The 14,607-nt window shown below is 40.6% G+C and overlaps 1 protein-coding gene across 1 annotated transcript in view; it reads left to right on the top strand.

Annotated features, from left to right (window-relative positions):
* Positions 1 to 14,024, top strand: part of LOC145406452 (uncharacterized) — an 80,318-nt gene extending 66,294 nt beyond the window's left edge. Inside the window, exons 11-13 of the mRNA XM_080277608.1 lie at positions 350 to 481; positions 6,585 to 6,702; positions 10,150 to 14,024. Of these exons, the coding sequence (XP_080133734.1) occupies positions 350 to 481; positions 6,585 to 6,702; positions 10,150 to 12,666 (2,767 nt within the window). The 3' untranslated portion in view covers positions 12,667 to 14,024. The remainder of the gene's footprint in view (positions 1 to 349; positions 482 to 6,584; positions 6,703 to 10,149) is intronic.
* Positions 14,025 to 14,607: the final 583 nt, after the last annotated feature.

Raw genomic sequence — 14,607 nt, 5'->3', positions numbered from 1 at the left:
GGTCAAAACAAGGAAGTTTAAAAAAAAGGCCGGTGGAATAATGGTGAATGTTAAGTGTGGATCTTTTCAGTGGGCTAACTTGGTAATTTTCTCTCGTGTCCTATTTTTCTTGATCTTACTCGATTATCATAGGTTTAAGAGTGATGGGAGTGATACAGTATTGTGTAATTTTTCATGGTTGGGTTGGATTTTGTGCCAAGACCATGAACACACTGTTTCCCATCTTCATATGGTCTTTGTTGGAGCTGTTTTTTATTGTGGGTGGTTGAATTTGGCCTTGTTAGGTGTTGTTATGCCAAAATGACTGTACACCAATTATAACCCCACTCATTGATCTTGGTAATTTTAGGAAGCACGGCAGACGTACTCCCTCCCCTGCCAGTCGGAAGAGGAAGCGTCATTCTCTGTCACGATCACGATCTAGGTCCAGGGGGCCACGAGGGAGCCGACATCGGTCTCGTAGTCGCTCTCCACACAGGAGGTACGGTCTGGAGGTTATAGTTTTAGTGATTTTGTAGATATCTTAACACCTATTCCTCAGTGATTTGTCCCCATATACTGTATCTCGTTATCCCCCATATGTTGTAAATGCAACTTATATTGATAGTAAAACAAAGTGCTGCGTCATCTTTGCACATACTTGGGGTAAAACAACTTAGTGCTGCATCATCTTTGCACGTACTTGGGGTTTCATTTTCATGTGTTTTATTTTGGAAAGATTATATTACTTTTCCTGTAAAATCTGTTTCCGAGAGATTAGGTGTGCCCAGCCGACTACGTGCCTTCTTTACCCTTGCACAGTTGTTGACTTTATACATGGGTGTTGTTTGCCCCTGTTTAGAGTACAGCTCTCATCTGTGGGGAGGCTCTATATACAGGTCTTCTCAACATGGTGGAGTAAAAGACTTTTTGTCTCATTAACTTACTGGCTCCCCTCAACCTCTGTCTCTTTGTTGCACTGTCACATCTTTCTCTCTTTTCTGTTGCAACTTCAGTGGTCACTGCTCTTCTGAACTGTCTGCTTGCATCCCTCCTCCAGTACAGTGGGTGCATAGCACCTGTCTAGCAACAAATTCTCATCCCTTTTCTGTCCATCCCTCAAATGCAAGAGTTAGCTGTTACTCCCACTCCTTCACATATACAACAGGTCAGCACAGGAATTGGCTTCCTCTGTCTGTATTTCCCATCACCTGTGACCTCCAGTCTTGTAAGCGAAGTGTGTCCAGGCATCTCGAAATGAGCAGATCTTGAATTAGGTTCTCTGGTATCTTGTTTTTATGTTGGAGTGAACAGTTTCTGTGCTTCTGACCTTTGGTTCCTTCTTCCTTGCATAAGTTTAAATTTTATTTGTACAAACTCCAGTCATTCCACTAACCTTTGAAAGAAACTTGAGATCCATAGGTGGTCCAGAGCCAGAGACAGAGCAAGTTGAAGAGGAGGTGTTCTGTGTGGTCAGAGAACATGGGTCGCTCAGGCGGGCACAAGGCTGCACCACAAGTAGCAAGCCTGCTACACCACATGGAGGACAAAGTTTGGGAGGCGACTTTCTTGATTTATAACACTAAAAAGCAAGTACAGGTAACTCGCACGGAACACGAGGGTTTCGTTCCTACCGTGCCTTGTTAGGTGCGAAATCGCGTATATTTAAACTACTCCGTATTTTGCTCCCTAGACCCCCCAAATGTGTTGTTTTGCTGTTATCTGTCACTAGAAAGCACTTTAAGTGGTTAGAAGATTTATTTAATGTTATAACTCACAAATACAGTACTCCTGAGCAAAACTTCAACACACAAATACTGTACGTAAACACAAGGAAACATTCCGACGCCGATCATAGGTAATAAATTAGGTTAACTGGTACCAGTGCTTTAACTTACAAGTACATACCAGAACAGTACATATTTAACTTAGAAATGCAGTACTGTGATATCGAATGATTTCAGTACATAATCTGTTAGGAATGGCTGGAAAAAAAAAAAAAATGTTATGAATACATTTTCACCTTTTTGATATATGTTTATGGTAGTTTCGAGTTCGTTGTGCCCATGCTTGGAAAAGGGAGCGAAAGAGTTGAATTTTCAGTCCTAAATGAGAAAACTGCACGTCCTCCAAGGCTAGACTCTGCCACGGGAGAATAAAGTGGAGGGTCAGTCCGATTAGCAATAAGGAAGTTGTGTCACAACTTCCAGCTCCCACACCACGAGAATGGCTAAAAATAGAATCGTAATGCAGTTTCAGAACTAACAATAAGTCTAATTATTACGAATACAGATACAAAGCAGAAATAAATACGTTTACAGACAGGAAAACGTATTTCTTCCGTCATAACATGTTCATCTTTCTCAATCATTTTACGTTCATCTTTATCATTTTACCTTGTTATTTTCGCAATATATATTGCTGTCTCGTAAACAGGGTGGTTGTTTGTGTTTTGCAAGGGAGGAAAAAGGTTGTATTTTCTGTCTGGGTCGAGATAATGGGTGTAACTATGTGTGGTTAGGCATGGCCACGAGCGAAAAAATCGTACATCCACTCATCACGATAGCCGGTGGTGAACTGACAGATGATACATGAGACGATGAAGTCAAGGTCATGTCCCAGATTTTCGTTCACTTCCCGAAAGTTTTCACAGTTTTCTACAAGTTGCAAACCATTACAGCAAACCTGAGCAAATAGGTAAAGATACCAAGACAAAAATGTATTTTTCTTTTATTATAAGTCTTTAACGAACAAACAAAAAAAAAGGCAGTATTCCGACGCCGATCATGGGTAATCATATAAATCAGGTTAACTGGTTACAAGGCTTTATTTAATGCTTTAATTGCTTACAAGTACATACCAGAACAGTAAATATTTAACTTACAAATACAGTACTGTAGAAAAGCAGTACAGTAAGAGTTTAACGAACAAACAAAAAAGGCAATATTCCGACGCCGATCATGGGTAATCATATAATTCGGGTTATCTGGTTACAAGGCTTTATTTAATGCTTTAACTTTATTTAAGTGCTTACAAGTACAGTACATACGAGAACAGTAAATATTTAACTTACAAATACTGAACAGCACTGTGGAAAAAACGAACAAATAAAAAAGGCAATATTCTGACGCCTATCAGGTAAACTGGTTATAAGACTTTATTTCTTGCTTTAACGTTATTTAATAGTACTTTAAGTTGCACATAAACTTACCAGAACAGTACAGTACTGTAAATATTTAACTTACAAATACTGTGCTACTGTATTCGGGAATGTCTCACTCACTGAATAATTTCCCGCCTAGATCGTCACGTAATCAAAACAAACCGCGCGCTGCGGTGACGTTCGAGGATTTGATCTTTCAAAGGCCTCTCCTGCGTTAATTTGTAGTTTTCATAATGGTTTTTTAATCTTACGTTGTCTTATATGTATCCCAGCCCTTACCGTGTATAATTGCGAGCGCGTTCCGTGAGATCGTGTTCCGTGCGAGTTACCTGTACACTTATCTCTTGGAAGCAGATTTCACGGGAGTTAATATGATCTTTCCAAGATAAATCCTGAGAGAATGCAAACCCCAAGTATGTTCACAGATGATGTTGGTCTTAGTTGGGTATTGTTAAGAATTAGAGGATATTCCTGTGGTAGATTTTTATGGATCAAAAGATGTAGGAACTGAGCTTTTGATGCATTGAAAACAAGATAACAGTTACCTCAATCAGAGATCTGAGACATTAAGTGTGCCATAGCCTCATCCTTTGCTTCTTTAAGTAACTGCTGAGGAAGCAGATGGAGAGATAACTATAAGTAGACCAAACTAGCTCGTAAAAGCACCCCATTTTCCCCATATCTGTCGCACCAGCAACTTTGGTGGGGGGGGGGGTAATGCTGCTAACCCCCTGATTGAAACCATGTTATAACTACATTGATACACAGTCATTCAGTTTAACAATCAATTTTTTAAGCTATCCCCCTCTTTTAATGGTGATTGCCAGTGTGTGTGGGCCCCATCACCAGCTTTTGGAATAATTGTTGTTTGGTGGATGCATGATGAAAGTGGTAATGAAAGGAGATGTAGGATCATCATTAGTTAAGTAAATATGATTAGAAATGCATCTTAGATAGTTCTGGAGGGAAAATGTCTTTAGCTTTGTCTTGGGAAAGTACTGCTGTTGATAACAATGTCTCAGGAAAGTACTGCTCTTGATAATAACAGTTGCATTAAGGGGGGCACCCACTTTTTACTCTTGAGGGGCAGGTAATTTTTAAGGTATCATAACCATTTTTGGCACAGTTATAGGGGTCCATTAGTAGTTAAAACTGATACCAAAATAAATCGGATATGTCTAATAGTTTTCGAGTTATGGCCAATTTTGTGTCGAAATTTTCGTAAAAAATAGTAAAAGTAATACACTATCTAGACATACCAAGATGTTTTTATCGTAATTTCCTTAGGACACATTGCATATCAACACTATTACTATAATTGTGCGCTAGGGATTTCATTTACCTGCTCTAGTTTCGAAATTAGGGCATTAGGAAATTAGTGTAATTAGAAAATTAATTTTTTTGCTAAATTTCGGACTTTGAGTACTTGGTGTGAACGAACAGAGAAGATTAGGGGAAAATCCCTGGGTGTATTTATTGTATTTTTTACGCTGATTCCAATGGTATCATTAGTTTTTATGTAGGTGCATTGGTTCTCAAGTTATTAGACTCGAAAGTGCTATAACTTACATTTTGAGAAAATCGCTGTCAAAGCTTTTCGAAGCTTTTGAACACGTATACCGTGCGTTTTAGTAAAGATAGGTTTATGAAATTGCTAGTAGAGGTACTATACACTATTCTCATTGTATATGCAACATGGATTTACACATATAGGCAAGTAAATACAAGGTACAGGCAAGAATGTGCTGATATACTGACTGGCACCTGGTCCCCTCTTACTAAGTATAGCCCTCGATTAGAAAGTTATTGTTTCTAACAAGAGAATTCACATAATATGATAGTATAAGGGTATCATGGGTCGCCCCTCCCACTCATTGTAGCTCATTGTAGCCAGGATTGTCATACTAGAAGGCCCCAGGACTGTAAAATTCATCGTCATCATCATCGGGTGTCTTTCGTTTCTGGCGGGTGTTGGTCCTTCGAGGGGTGCTGGTCCTCACGCACTCTTTTTGGAGATATTGAAGGTTAGCTAGCTTATTATCCGTGACTCCAAAACCAAGGTGTGCTAGCAAATAAGCCGCCTCATAGCCAAAGTTGTGTTCTAGGGACACCTGGTGAGCTAGAAATGTGACACGTCGAAGGCCAACATACTTGGACTTTGAGGTCTTCATCCATAGCTTGTGATGAACGCTCTCGTTGGGATTTTGGGTCCGTCCTTTCAGGCATCTACTAAGCAGTTTCTCATCAGTCAAGTCCAGGTAAACCTGTTTCACCATCTTCCTTTTCTCGTCTGACAACTTGCTCAGGTATCCAGGCTTATCACTGTGTTTGCGACATGGCTGGGTCTTGTCTGCCTCCCACCTCTTGTAAAAACACCAAGAATCATAATCAGGAGGAGAGGTAGGTGTTGTGCCTGATGTAGAAGGTTGTGAGGGAGGTGTGGTGGGAGGTGTAGGCGGGATGGGTGATGGTGGGCGTGGCAGGACATCTGTCATGCGTAGCTGTTGTAGGCGTAATGCACGCATTCTAGCATTCTTGGCAGGCTTCTTTGGCATCTTAGCTGAAGCTGTTGGTATGCCCAAAAGAGAATAGAAAAATATATCAAGTAAGGTGCGAGTGTCAAGGGGAATGATTGAGACGTGGGGCATACATCTGCTCTGTACAGGGACTCACCCGGCACTGAATGAACTCTTTCTCTTCGTGACAGATGGCATTGTGAGGGAGGGATTGCTAAATGTTACTAGACAGAAGGCTGTAGTGATAAATACATACGTTTTTGTCAATATAAAACAACTGTCAGAGTATTTGGGATGGCAAACAACTTTGCAAACAATATGTTGGTTATAAACACGTTCCTGGCGTGCGTATTAGCTCGAGATACCTTCAAATAAGCCTGAATTTACCAGCTTTAGAATGGGTTTTCACCCTTATGAATCCTCATGAGGTTAGAGGGGGTGTTAGACTAGCCCCTGGATGGCATAACAGAAAACGGCCAACATCATAGAAAATTAGCCTAAAAAGGTGGTCGTACCCCTTAAATGCTGACATCCATAGTATGGCCTTGAAGTGAGACCATCTTTAATCCTGTGTCAGACTGTAAGTATTTGTACTCCATCCATAAAGACATTTTATGCTTCAAGTATAGTTGTACTGCACAACCTTCAGTCCATCTGTTCAAGTCTTTATTGTGCCATCAAGAGTAAAGATTCCAAAAGCAAGAGGGGCAAACAGCTCATGAGCATTAGTTACAAGCAGTCCCCCCCCCCTCCCCCCCAACCATGTTGGTGATCATAAGAAAGAATGAGTCTTCAGAGTTTTGCATGTTCAGATGTACAGCCACTGGTAATTAGGTATGAGTTCATGAATGAAATAATGGCTGAATGTAGCTACTGAAAGCATATGATTTAATAAGAAAAAGAACTGCACAAGTGTTTGTCCACAGATCCAACAGATCACGACGCACTCCTGATGAGGATTCAGAGGAAGTACGTGCAAGGCGTAAGTTGAGAGAGTTCAGGGACGCAGAGGCAAGATTAAAGAAACGTCATGCACATTTACAGGTTGGTTATTAAGTTAATTACAGGATAAGTATTCAGTCCATGTCAGCTTAATCTCAAGGACTGAAACCCTGTATACTGTATGAACTTGGATGTTTTCAGAGTAAACTAAAATATAAACAGTACTCTCTTGCATGTTTTTTTCCAGAATAGCCAATTCATCACATTATTCATTTTGCCTAATAGCATTGTGCTGTATTTACTCAGACTAGAGTCATTAGAGAAAATATTTAACTGTAATAATTTTGGAGCAAATATGAATGTGGTAATGATGGGAGATCTGAATGCTAGAGTGGGAAATGTAGCAGCTGAAGGTGTAGTTGGTATGCATGGTGTGCCTGGAAGAAATGAAAATGGGGAACGAATGATAGAGATGTGCGTTGAGCGAGAGATGGTGATTGGAAATACCCTGTTTGAGAAGAAAGATATTTATAAGTATACATGGGTGAGACAGGAGGGTGGAAGGGTTTTTGATAGAGCATTGATGGACTATATGGTTGTGTCCAGGAATGTAATAGGAAGATTGTTGGATGTGAGAGTTCTGAGAGGGGAAGGTGGAGGTATGTCTGACCACTACCTGGTGGAGGGAAAGTTAAGAGTAGATAAGAGATGGGTTAGAGCTAGCTAGGAGAGTTAGGTATGGCAGGGAGGTGTTGAAAGTGAGTGAGGTGGATAAAAGAGAGAAAATGATTAGAGTATCAGGAGAAATTGAAAGATGAGTGGAATGCAGTGAAAAATCAGGAAAATGGCAGTGTGGAGGAGGAATGGCAGTTGTTTAAGAGTGCTGTGGTGGGGCATTCAGAAAAGGTGTGTGGTGTGAGACATGTGGGTGGTGTTGTAAGAAAAGGAAATGAATGGTGGTGCGAGGAAGTAAGTATGGCCGTGGCTGAGAAGAGACGTGCCTATGAAGTGTGGCTGCAGAGGAAGGCTCAGGTATCATATGAGAGATATAAGGAAAAGAGGAATAGGGTGAGAAGGGCTGTGTGTGATGCTAAAGTGGCAGCAGATGAAAGGTGGGGTAGGCAGTTGACTGAGAATTTTCAACAGAATAAGAAAATGTTTTGGAAGGAGGTGAAAAGGGTGCGAAAGGGAGAGTCTGGGAAGGAAGAGCGAGTAAAAACAGAGGATGGAAGGATGTTAATTGAGATGGATGCACTAAGGAAGAGATGGGCAGAGTATTGTGAAAGATTGTTAAATGTAGAGGAGGAAAGGGTGGCTGAGATTGTGGCAGATGGAAGGGTGCAAGGAATAAATATGTTGGAGAGTTGAATCATTCTTTGATCACAAAAGAGGAAGTGCAGGAGGCAGTAAAGGAGATGAAAACAGGGAAAGCTGCAGGTATGGATGGGTGTGCTGTGGAATGCCTGAAGGGTGATGGAGCGACTAGTGTTGACTGGTTAGTAAGATTGTTGAATTTGTGCTTTGTGAAAGGTATGGTGCCAGTTGACTGGGCAAGTGCTTGTGTGGTCCCGTTGCATAAAAGCAAGGGTGATAAGTATGATGTACTAGTTTTAGCGGTACAAGTCTGTTGAGTGTTGTAGGTAAGATGTATGGTAGAGTGTTAATTAAGAGAGTTAGAGAGGGTACAGAGGGAGTGATTGGTGATGAGCAGTGTGGCTTTAGGAGAGGGATGGAATGCGTGGATCAGGTGTTTGCTGTGAGACAAGTGTGTGAAAAGTATTTAGCGAAAGGCAAGGATGTGTTTTGGGCATTCATGGATTTAGCCTATGATAGAATAGATAGGGAGGCTCTGTGGACTGTTTTAAGATTGTATGGACTTGATGGTAGGTTAATAAAAGGGGTGAAAAGTTTTTATGTAAATAGTAAGGCATGTATAAGAGTGGGAAATACTGTGAGTGATTGGTTTCCTGTGAGAGTGTGGCTGCGGCAGGGATGTGTGATGTCGCCTTAGTTGTTTAATATTTATATGGATGGTGTTGTAAAGGACGTGAATGCAAGAGTTTTAGGTGAAGGTCTGAGTCTGGTAAGTGTTGATGGTAGAGAGTGGGATCTGAAGCAGCTGCTGTTTGCAGATGATACTGCACTGGTGGCTGATTCAGAGGAGAGATTGAGACAATTGGTAGAGGAGTTTGGAAGGGTGTGTGAAAGGAGGAAATTGAAAGTAAATGAGAATAAGAGTAAAGTGATGAAGTGTATGAGGTAAGTAGATGGTAGGAGGAGGAATATAGTTTTGAATGGTGAGTTGCTTGAGGAGGTAGATTGTTTTAAATATCTAGGGTCACATGTTGCTGTGGATGGAAGAATAGATGCAGAAGTGAAGTTTAGAATGAATGATGTAGGAAAGGTGCTGGGAGGAATGAAAAAAGTGTTTAGATGTCATTCGCTTAGAATGGATGTAAAGAGAAGGCTGTATGTGGGTGTTGTGGTATCGACTGCATTATATGGGGCTGAAACATGGAATATGGGTGTAGCAGAGAGGAAAAGTTTGAATATAATGGAGATGAGAAGTCTGAGGAGTATGTGATGGAGTGTATGAGGTGTGATGGTCGAAGGAGGAATATAGTTTTGAATGGTGCAAGTTGCTTGAGGAACTGGTAGTTTTAAATATCTAGGGTCACATGTTGCTGTGATGGAAGAATAGATGCAGTGAAGTTTAGGCAATGAATGATGTTGAAATGGTGCTGGGAGGAAAGTGTTTAGATGAGAGAATGGATGTAAAAGCGTATGTGGGTGTTGTGGTATCGACTGCATTATATGGGGCTGAAACTAGATCTGATGTGAGAGGTGTAAGGCTGAGAGGGAGACCACGAATAGGATGGATGGACTGTGAAGAGAGTGTTGGATGCAAGAGGGATGTCTGTTGAGCAAGAAAGAGTGGCTGTGCCTGACAGAAATAAATGGAGAGAAATTGTGAATGAATAAATGATGACACAGCCCAGAGGGGATATTCTCCCACATTTGGTCTGATCAGCTAATCAGGTCACGTGCGGGTAAGGGGATGGGTCTATTATGATGTCGCAGGGGTAAACCAGCTCTGCTGTCGGGCCCTGCTGTGGATGTCACTGATTGCACTGCGCAGTTGACTCTCATGTGGTGTGGTGCGGTGAGGATCTGTCTCTTCTCGCCTTTGGGGCTAAGATGCGAATGAATGTGTTTGAATGTATGAGTAAATTGGGAGTGTGTCGTCCTGTCTCGGCTACCTCCCTATCCTTGGAGGAAGCAGCCTAGGTATATAGATAGATAGATAGTAATATAGTGGTATTGCTCAAATTTACTACAGTTTATATATATATATATATATAACCTTTGCATTAGAAAATGGTACACTGCTGTCCCTAAGAGAGTAAGCTTAACTTATGTGAGTTAGGTATTAGCTTAATCTTATTGTCACAATGGAGTTTTTAATAATTCACAATTTTTATTTTTATTATTATTATTTTTTTTAACATACTGTATCTCATTGATAAGCTTTTTACTCTCTCCCTACAGAAAGAGTTTGAAAAGGACCCTGAGTCACATCCGAAGTATAGACGTGAATGGAAAAGTTTCTGGGAGCGTCGATGTCAGGAACTGCAGAATGAAGGTTGTGACCCTAGCCGTTATGACTTCAAGCCAGAATGGGCAGCTTTTTGGCATCATCGTATTAAATTTCTGGTAGATGATGACTACAAAACAAGGAGGGATGATGTGTTACGGAAACTGAAAATTGACGACCCTGATTTGCCTGGTAGAGATGTCGCACCAGCGCTGTCAGGTAATGAATTTAAGAAAGTAGATGGACAAGACAGGGATGTGATAAGCCGAATTGATAGATCACCAAGCCCATGGGAGGGGAATGAAGGTATAAAAGCAAAAAACCCATCTCCTCCCAAAGAGGTGTTAAAAGACAAGTCTTTGCCTGAAACAGACACCACCTCCTTAGCTAAAATTTATGAAGAACAGTTTTCTGTAATAGGAACACTAAAACTTTTGAATGAATTGGAAGATCAGCTGGGATCTTTTGGTCCTGCAATGACTACCCTTCTTGACAAAGCAATAGAATGTAGTCAGAAAGGTGGAGACCCGATGGAACTTTTTAAGGACCTAGACAACATGGTACTCGTAAAGTATGCACGGGAAAAGCTGTCATCACAAATATCTGCTGGAATTTTGGGGGCAACAGCACTTGTTCGAACTCAGATGGCTGTTGAAAGAGCGATGTGGCTTCAGTCTCAGGCTGAAAAATTCAATAAAGGGGGAAAACACTTGGGCTTAGACATTGCAAGCATTGCCCGGGAAACATTAGGTAAAGATACAGTACAAATAGCAAACTTCATTGCACAGCATTTATTACAAGTAGGTAAGCCAGATGCAAGTGAAGAAGACTTACAAAACATATTATTTGCTGTTTCAGCAGCTCACACAAAAATGATTGTCGAAAAGGCAACCAAACCAACACAAAATGTCGTCCCTAATGTTGCTGGCTCAGTACCACATGTTCAGCCCAGCCCTACAGTTAACTCACCAGTAGCAGTTGCTGTCCATAATGAACCTCCACCACCCCAGACATCACAAGGTTCTAAACAGCCATTGTTCCCAGCTTCTGCTGCTAGTAGTTTTAAAGAAGATGAGAGAGATCCTGCTGATTCAGAGAAAGAAGAATCCAAAGAAGATGGACCTAGCGTTAGTGGATTATCCCTTTTGCAGAATGCATATGAGGATGACTCGGTTGACATGGATAAATTGTCACTAGATGATTTGAAGTCACTTTTAGCAAACTTCCGTTCTTTAAGTAATGAGGAGCAGGAGGCACTCACAAAATATCTGAAAAAGTTAGAAGCTACTGATAGTAAAAAAGTTACAAAACTGCGTGAGGAAATGCAGAAAACTGCAAAGAATGCTAGCGCAGCCAATAAAGCAAGAACATTGGCTAATTCAAAACCCAGTATTACCCAGGGTAATAGTGCTACAAGCTCAAGCTCAAAAATAGCAGTGCAACATTCAAGCAATGGGAAGGGCTTACCCCAGTCACATAATTCAGGAAAGGATGGTACATCTGCAGTAAACCAGCCAGTTAATATAGAGACTAATGTTCAAGCAAGTGGATTTTCAGTGAATTCGGAACCACCTAGGGATCAGAAACCACCATCTTCTATAAAACCTAATGAAATGCAACCTAGGGGTGATCCCATGCTGCAGCAAACTGGTAAATATATTGGGAACGATCATCCTAATTCAGACGTCTTGCCTCAAGAAAGAGGGAGAGAAGGATTTCCTGAGCAAAGAAATTTGCCCGAGAGTAGAACTGACCAAAATAGAATGGAATTTCACCATGGAGATAATAATGAACGCATCAACAAACCAGGATTTAGTGATGTGCAAGGGTTTGGAAATCCAAGGGATGAAAGAAAGGATGATATGCAAGATTTTGGAAACCCAAGGGATGATCAAAGAAGGGGAGAGTTTCAGGGATTCGGAAACATGAGGGATGATCAAAGAAAGGGTGAGTTTCAGAGATTTGGAAACCCATGGGACAATCAAAGAAGTGAGCTTCAGGGATTTGGAAACCCCATGGGTGAGGATAGGAGAGGTGAGTTTCAGAGGTTTGGAAACACTAGGGATGATGAAAGAAGGGGTGAGTTTGAGAGATTTGGAAACCCAAGGGATAATGAAAAAATGGGTGACTGGCAGGGATTTGGAAACCCAAGATTTGATGATAGAAGGGGTGATTGGCAGGGATTTGGAAATCCAAGGTTTGATGATAGAAGGGGTAATTGGCAGGGATGTGGAAATCCAAGGGATGATGACAGAAAGAATTCTTATGGACCTGATTTGAACAATCCTGGCCCACCACATCAACAGGGTCAGTTTATGCCTCGTCCAACAAGTGGAAATCGATATGATCCTCGGCACAACCAAAATGAAACAGGGGGGCCACCCCCGCACGTAGGACCAGAAAACTCCTTCGGAGGAAGGCCGGGTATGATGCCACCTGGTGCCTATCAGTCCTATAGGGGATCATGGTAGGTTTCTTGTAGATGTGAAGCCTAAAAATATCATATTGTACCTTCAGCATCCAAGGCATTGAATTTGATACGCATCTACAAATTATGTTCGTACAGACATTGTTACGGTGAAATGGTATTTGCACGACTTCTGAAGGAACTGTAAGCCATACAGGAAAAATAACTATTTTGTAACAGATATTGATTGTAAATACACTACAGTATTATGTATGAGTTGGTACAGCAGTTCAGGTTTTAGGATTGCAGCATACTCTGTATAAAAATATTATTGTTTGAACATTCACAATTTTTTTTTATTTTTTTTCCCTGTAACAGTGAAGGTGTACAGAAGTTAATAGATAAGATTTAACCCATTTGTGACTGCATAAATCCCTTATTGTATATGTATAGGTATTTGTATTTTCTCGAAAAATACTAAGACTAGTATGATTTTGCCATCACTCAGTGGTTGTTGTACGCCTGGTTCCTAAGGTTACCAGACCATCAGCTGTGCTGCAGTTATCATTCTTCAGATTTTAAAATTCATTCTAATGTAAAAGAAGATTGCTGCATTCCTGCTGCCCAGATTCTTTGTAAATCATACTCGATGAAGCTTTGCAGCATGGCCCATGCTGACCAAAATTGTGCATTGTGAGGTCTGCAGTGCGGTAGGAGTTGAGTTGATGGACTTTGTATTCCCCCCACCCCCCAGCAGTCAGTCAGCATATTATTCACCTATGTAAATTTGTAAATGCTTCTAGTTGAGTCTGTTTTTTTAGAGATGAATTTGAATAACAGTAGTACTCTTAAGTATGAGAGCCAAAGGTTCCGTGACTATTCCCACCAGCAAAGAACATTCCATTTGCTCCAATGATGGTATTTAGAGTTTCAAGATTAATCTTATCTAGTTATAGGTCAACTGAAAGAATGAAATTCCTGTTTACTTTTTGCACAAGATTGTATAATTTTATCACTACAGTAGTTCCAGAGCTGCTCACTTTTAAGTAGACATGCCCTCCTGGTTGAAGCCATGTCTAAAGACAGTGGCATATCCTGAGTGTACATAATCATTCATAGCCAGGTTATTCTGTCATCTCTCGGAGGACATCAGTCTGAGAAGGATGGAAATGCCAGATATATTTCCACCCACCCCACCTCTCCATTCTTCTTATATCTGTGCCACAGATGATAAGAGGCTGATAGTTTGTTTAACATAGGTCATGGATCCAACTTGTCTCTGTGCCAATAACAAAAGGAGTTTCCAGCCTACTCTTTTAATTATTTGTCATTAAGTTACATTAAGTACCACGCATAGTAGTCATTGTTTCTCCCTAAGGCCTGTCAACTGAAGATTTAGAATTCTGTCATGGCAATTTTTTGTACAGTGATAATGCAGGGGGGGGGAGGGAGTCCTGTTTTTCATGCTAGACATGGATTAATTTCCTGGGAGTTGTAACTACCATTACGTGAATTATATTGACTACTGTAAATGGTATAGAATATATATTGATACGTATGAAGTATATAACTGGATATAGGTACAGTATTTGTACATGCAGTTATACATATACGGTATATTATGAATGTATACTGTATATATGGAGAGGTATGGCTCAGCTGTTTTATCAATACAGCCCTTGTCGTGCTAGATGCCTTCAATCTGATTTTGGGGAGGAGGGGGGGGGGGGAGCATGCTTGGTAGCTAGAAACTATACAGCCACAGAAGTGTGTGAAAGAATGTTAACCCCTAAAAGATGGGTGTCGACATATGCTGTCCAAGGGTACTAGGCCCAAAAGACAATTACATATTGTCATCATTAACCACTGAAAACCATATCATTTACATGATACATTTGAAATTTATCTCATAGTAATTAAATCAATTTTGTCTATGATTAATAAGTTTAATAAAAATGAAAAAATTTAAAAATAATAAAAAATGATATCATTCATGATAGATTAA

This window comes from Coenobita brevimanus, chromosome 70 (assembly GCF_032717465.1).
Source record: "Coenobita brevimanus isolate Jiangsu-jjx chromosome 70, ASM3271746v2, whole genome shotgun sequence".
Lineage (NCBI taxonomy): Eukaryota > Metazoa > Arthropoda > Malacostraca > Decapoda > Coenobitidae > Coenobita > Coenobita brevimanus.
Note: the sequence above shows the minus strand (reverse complement) of the source record. Positions and strands in the feature narration are given on the sequence as shown.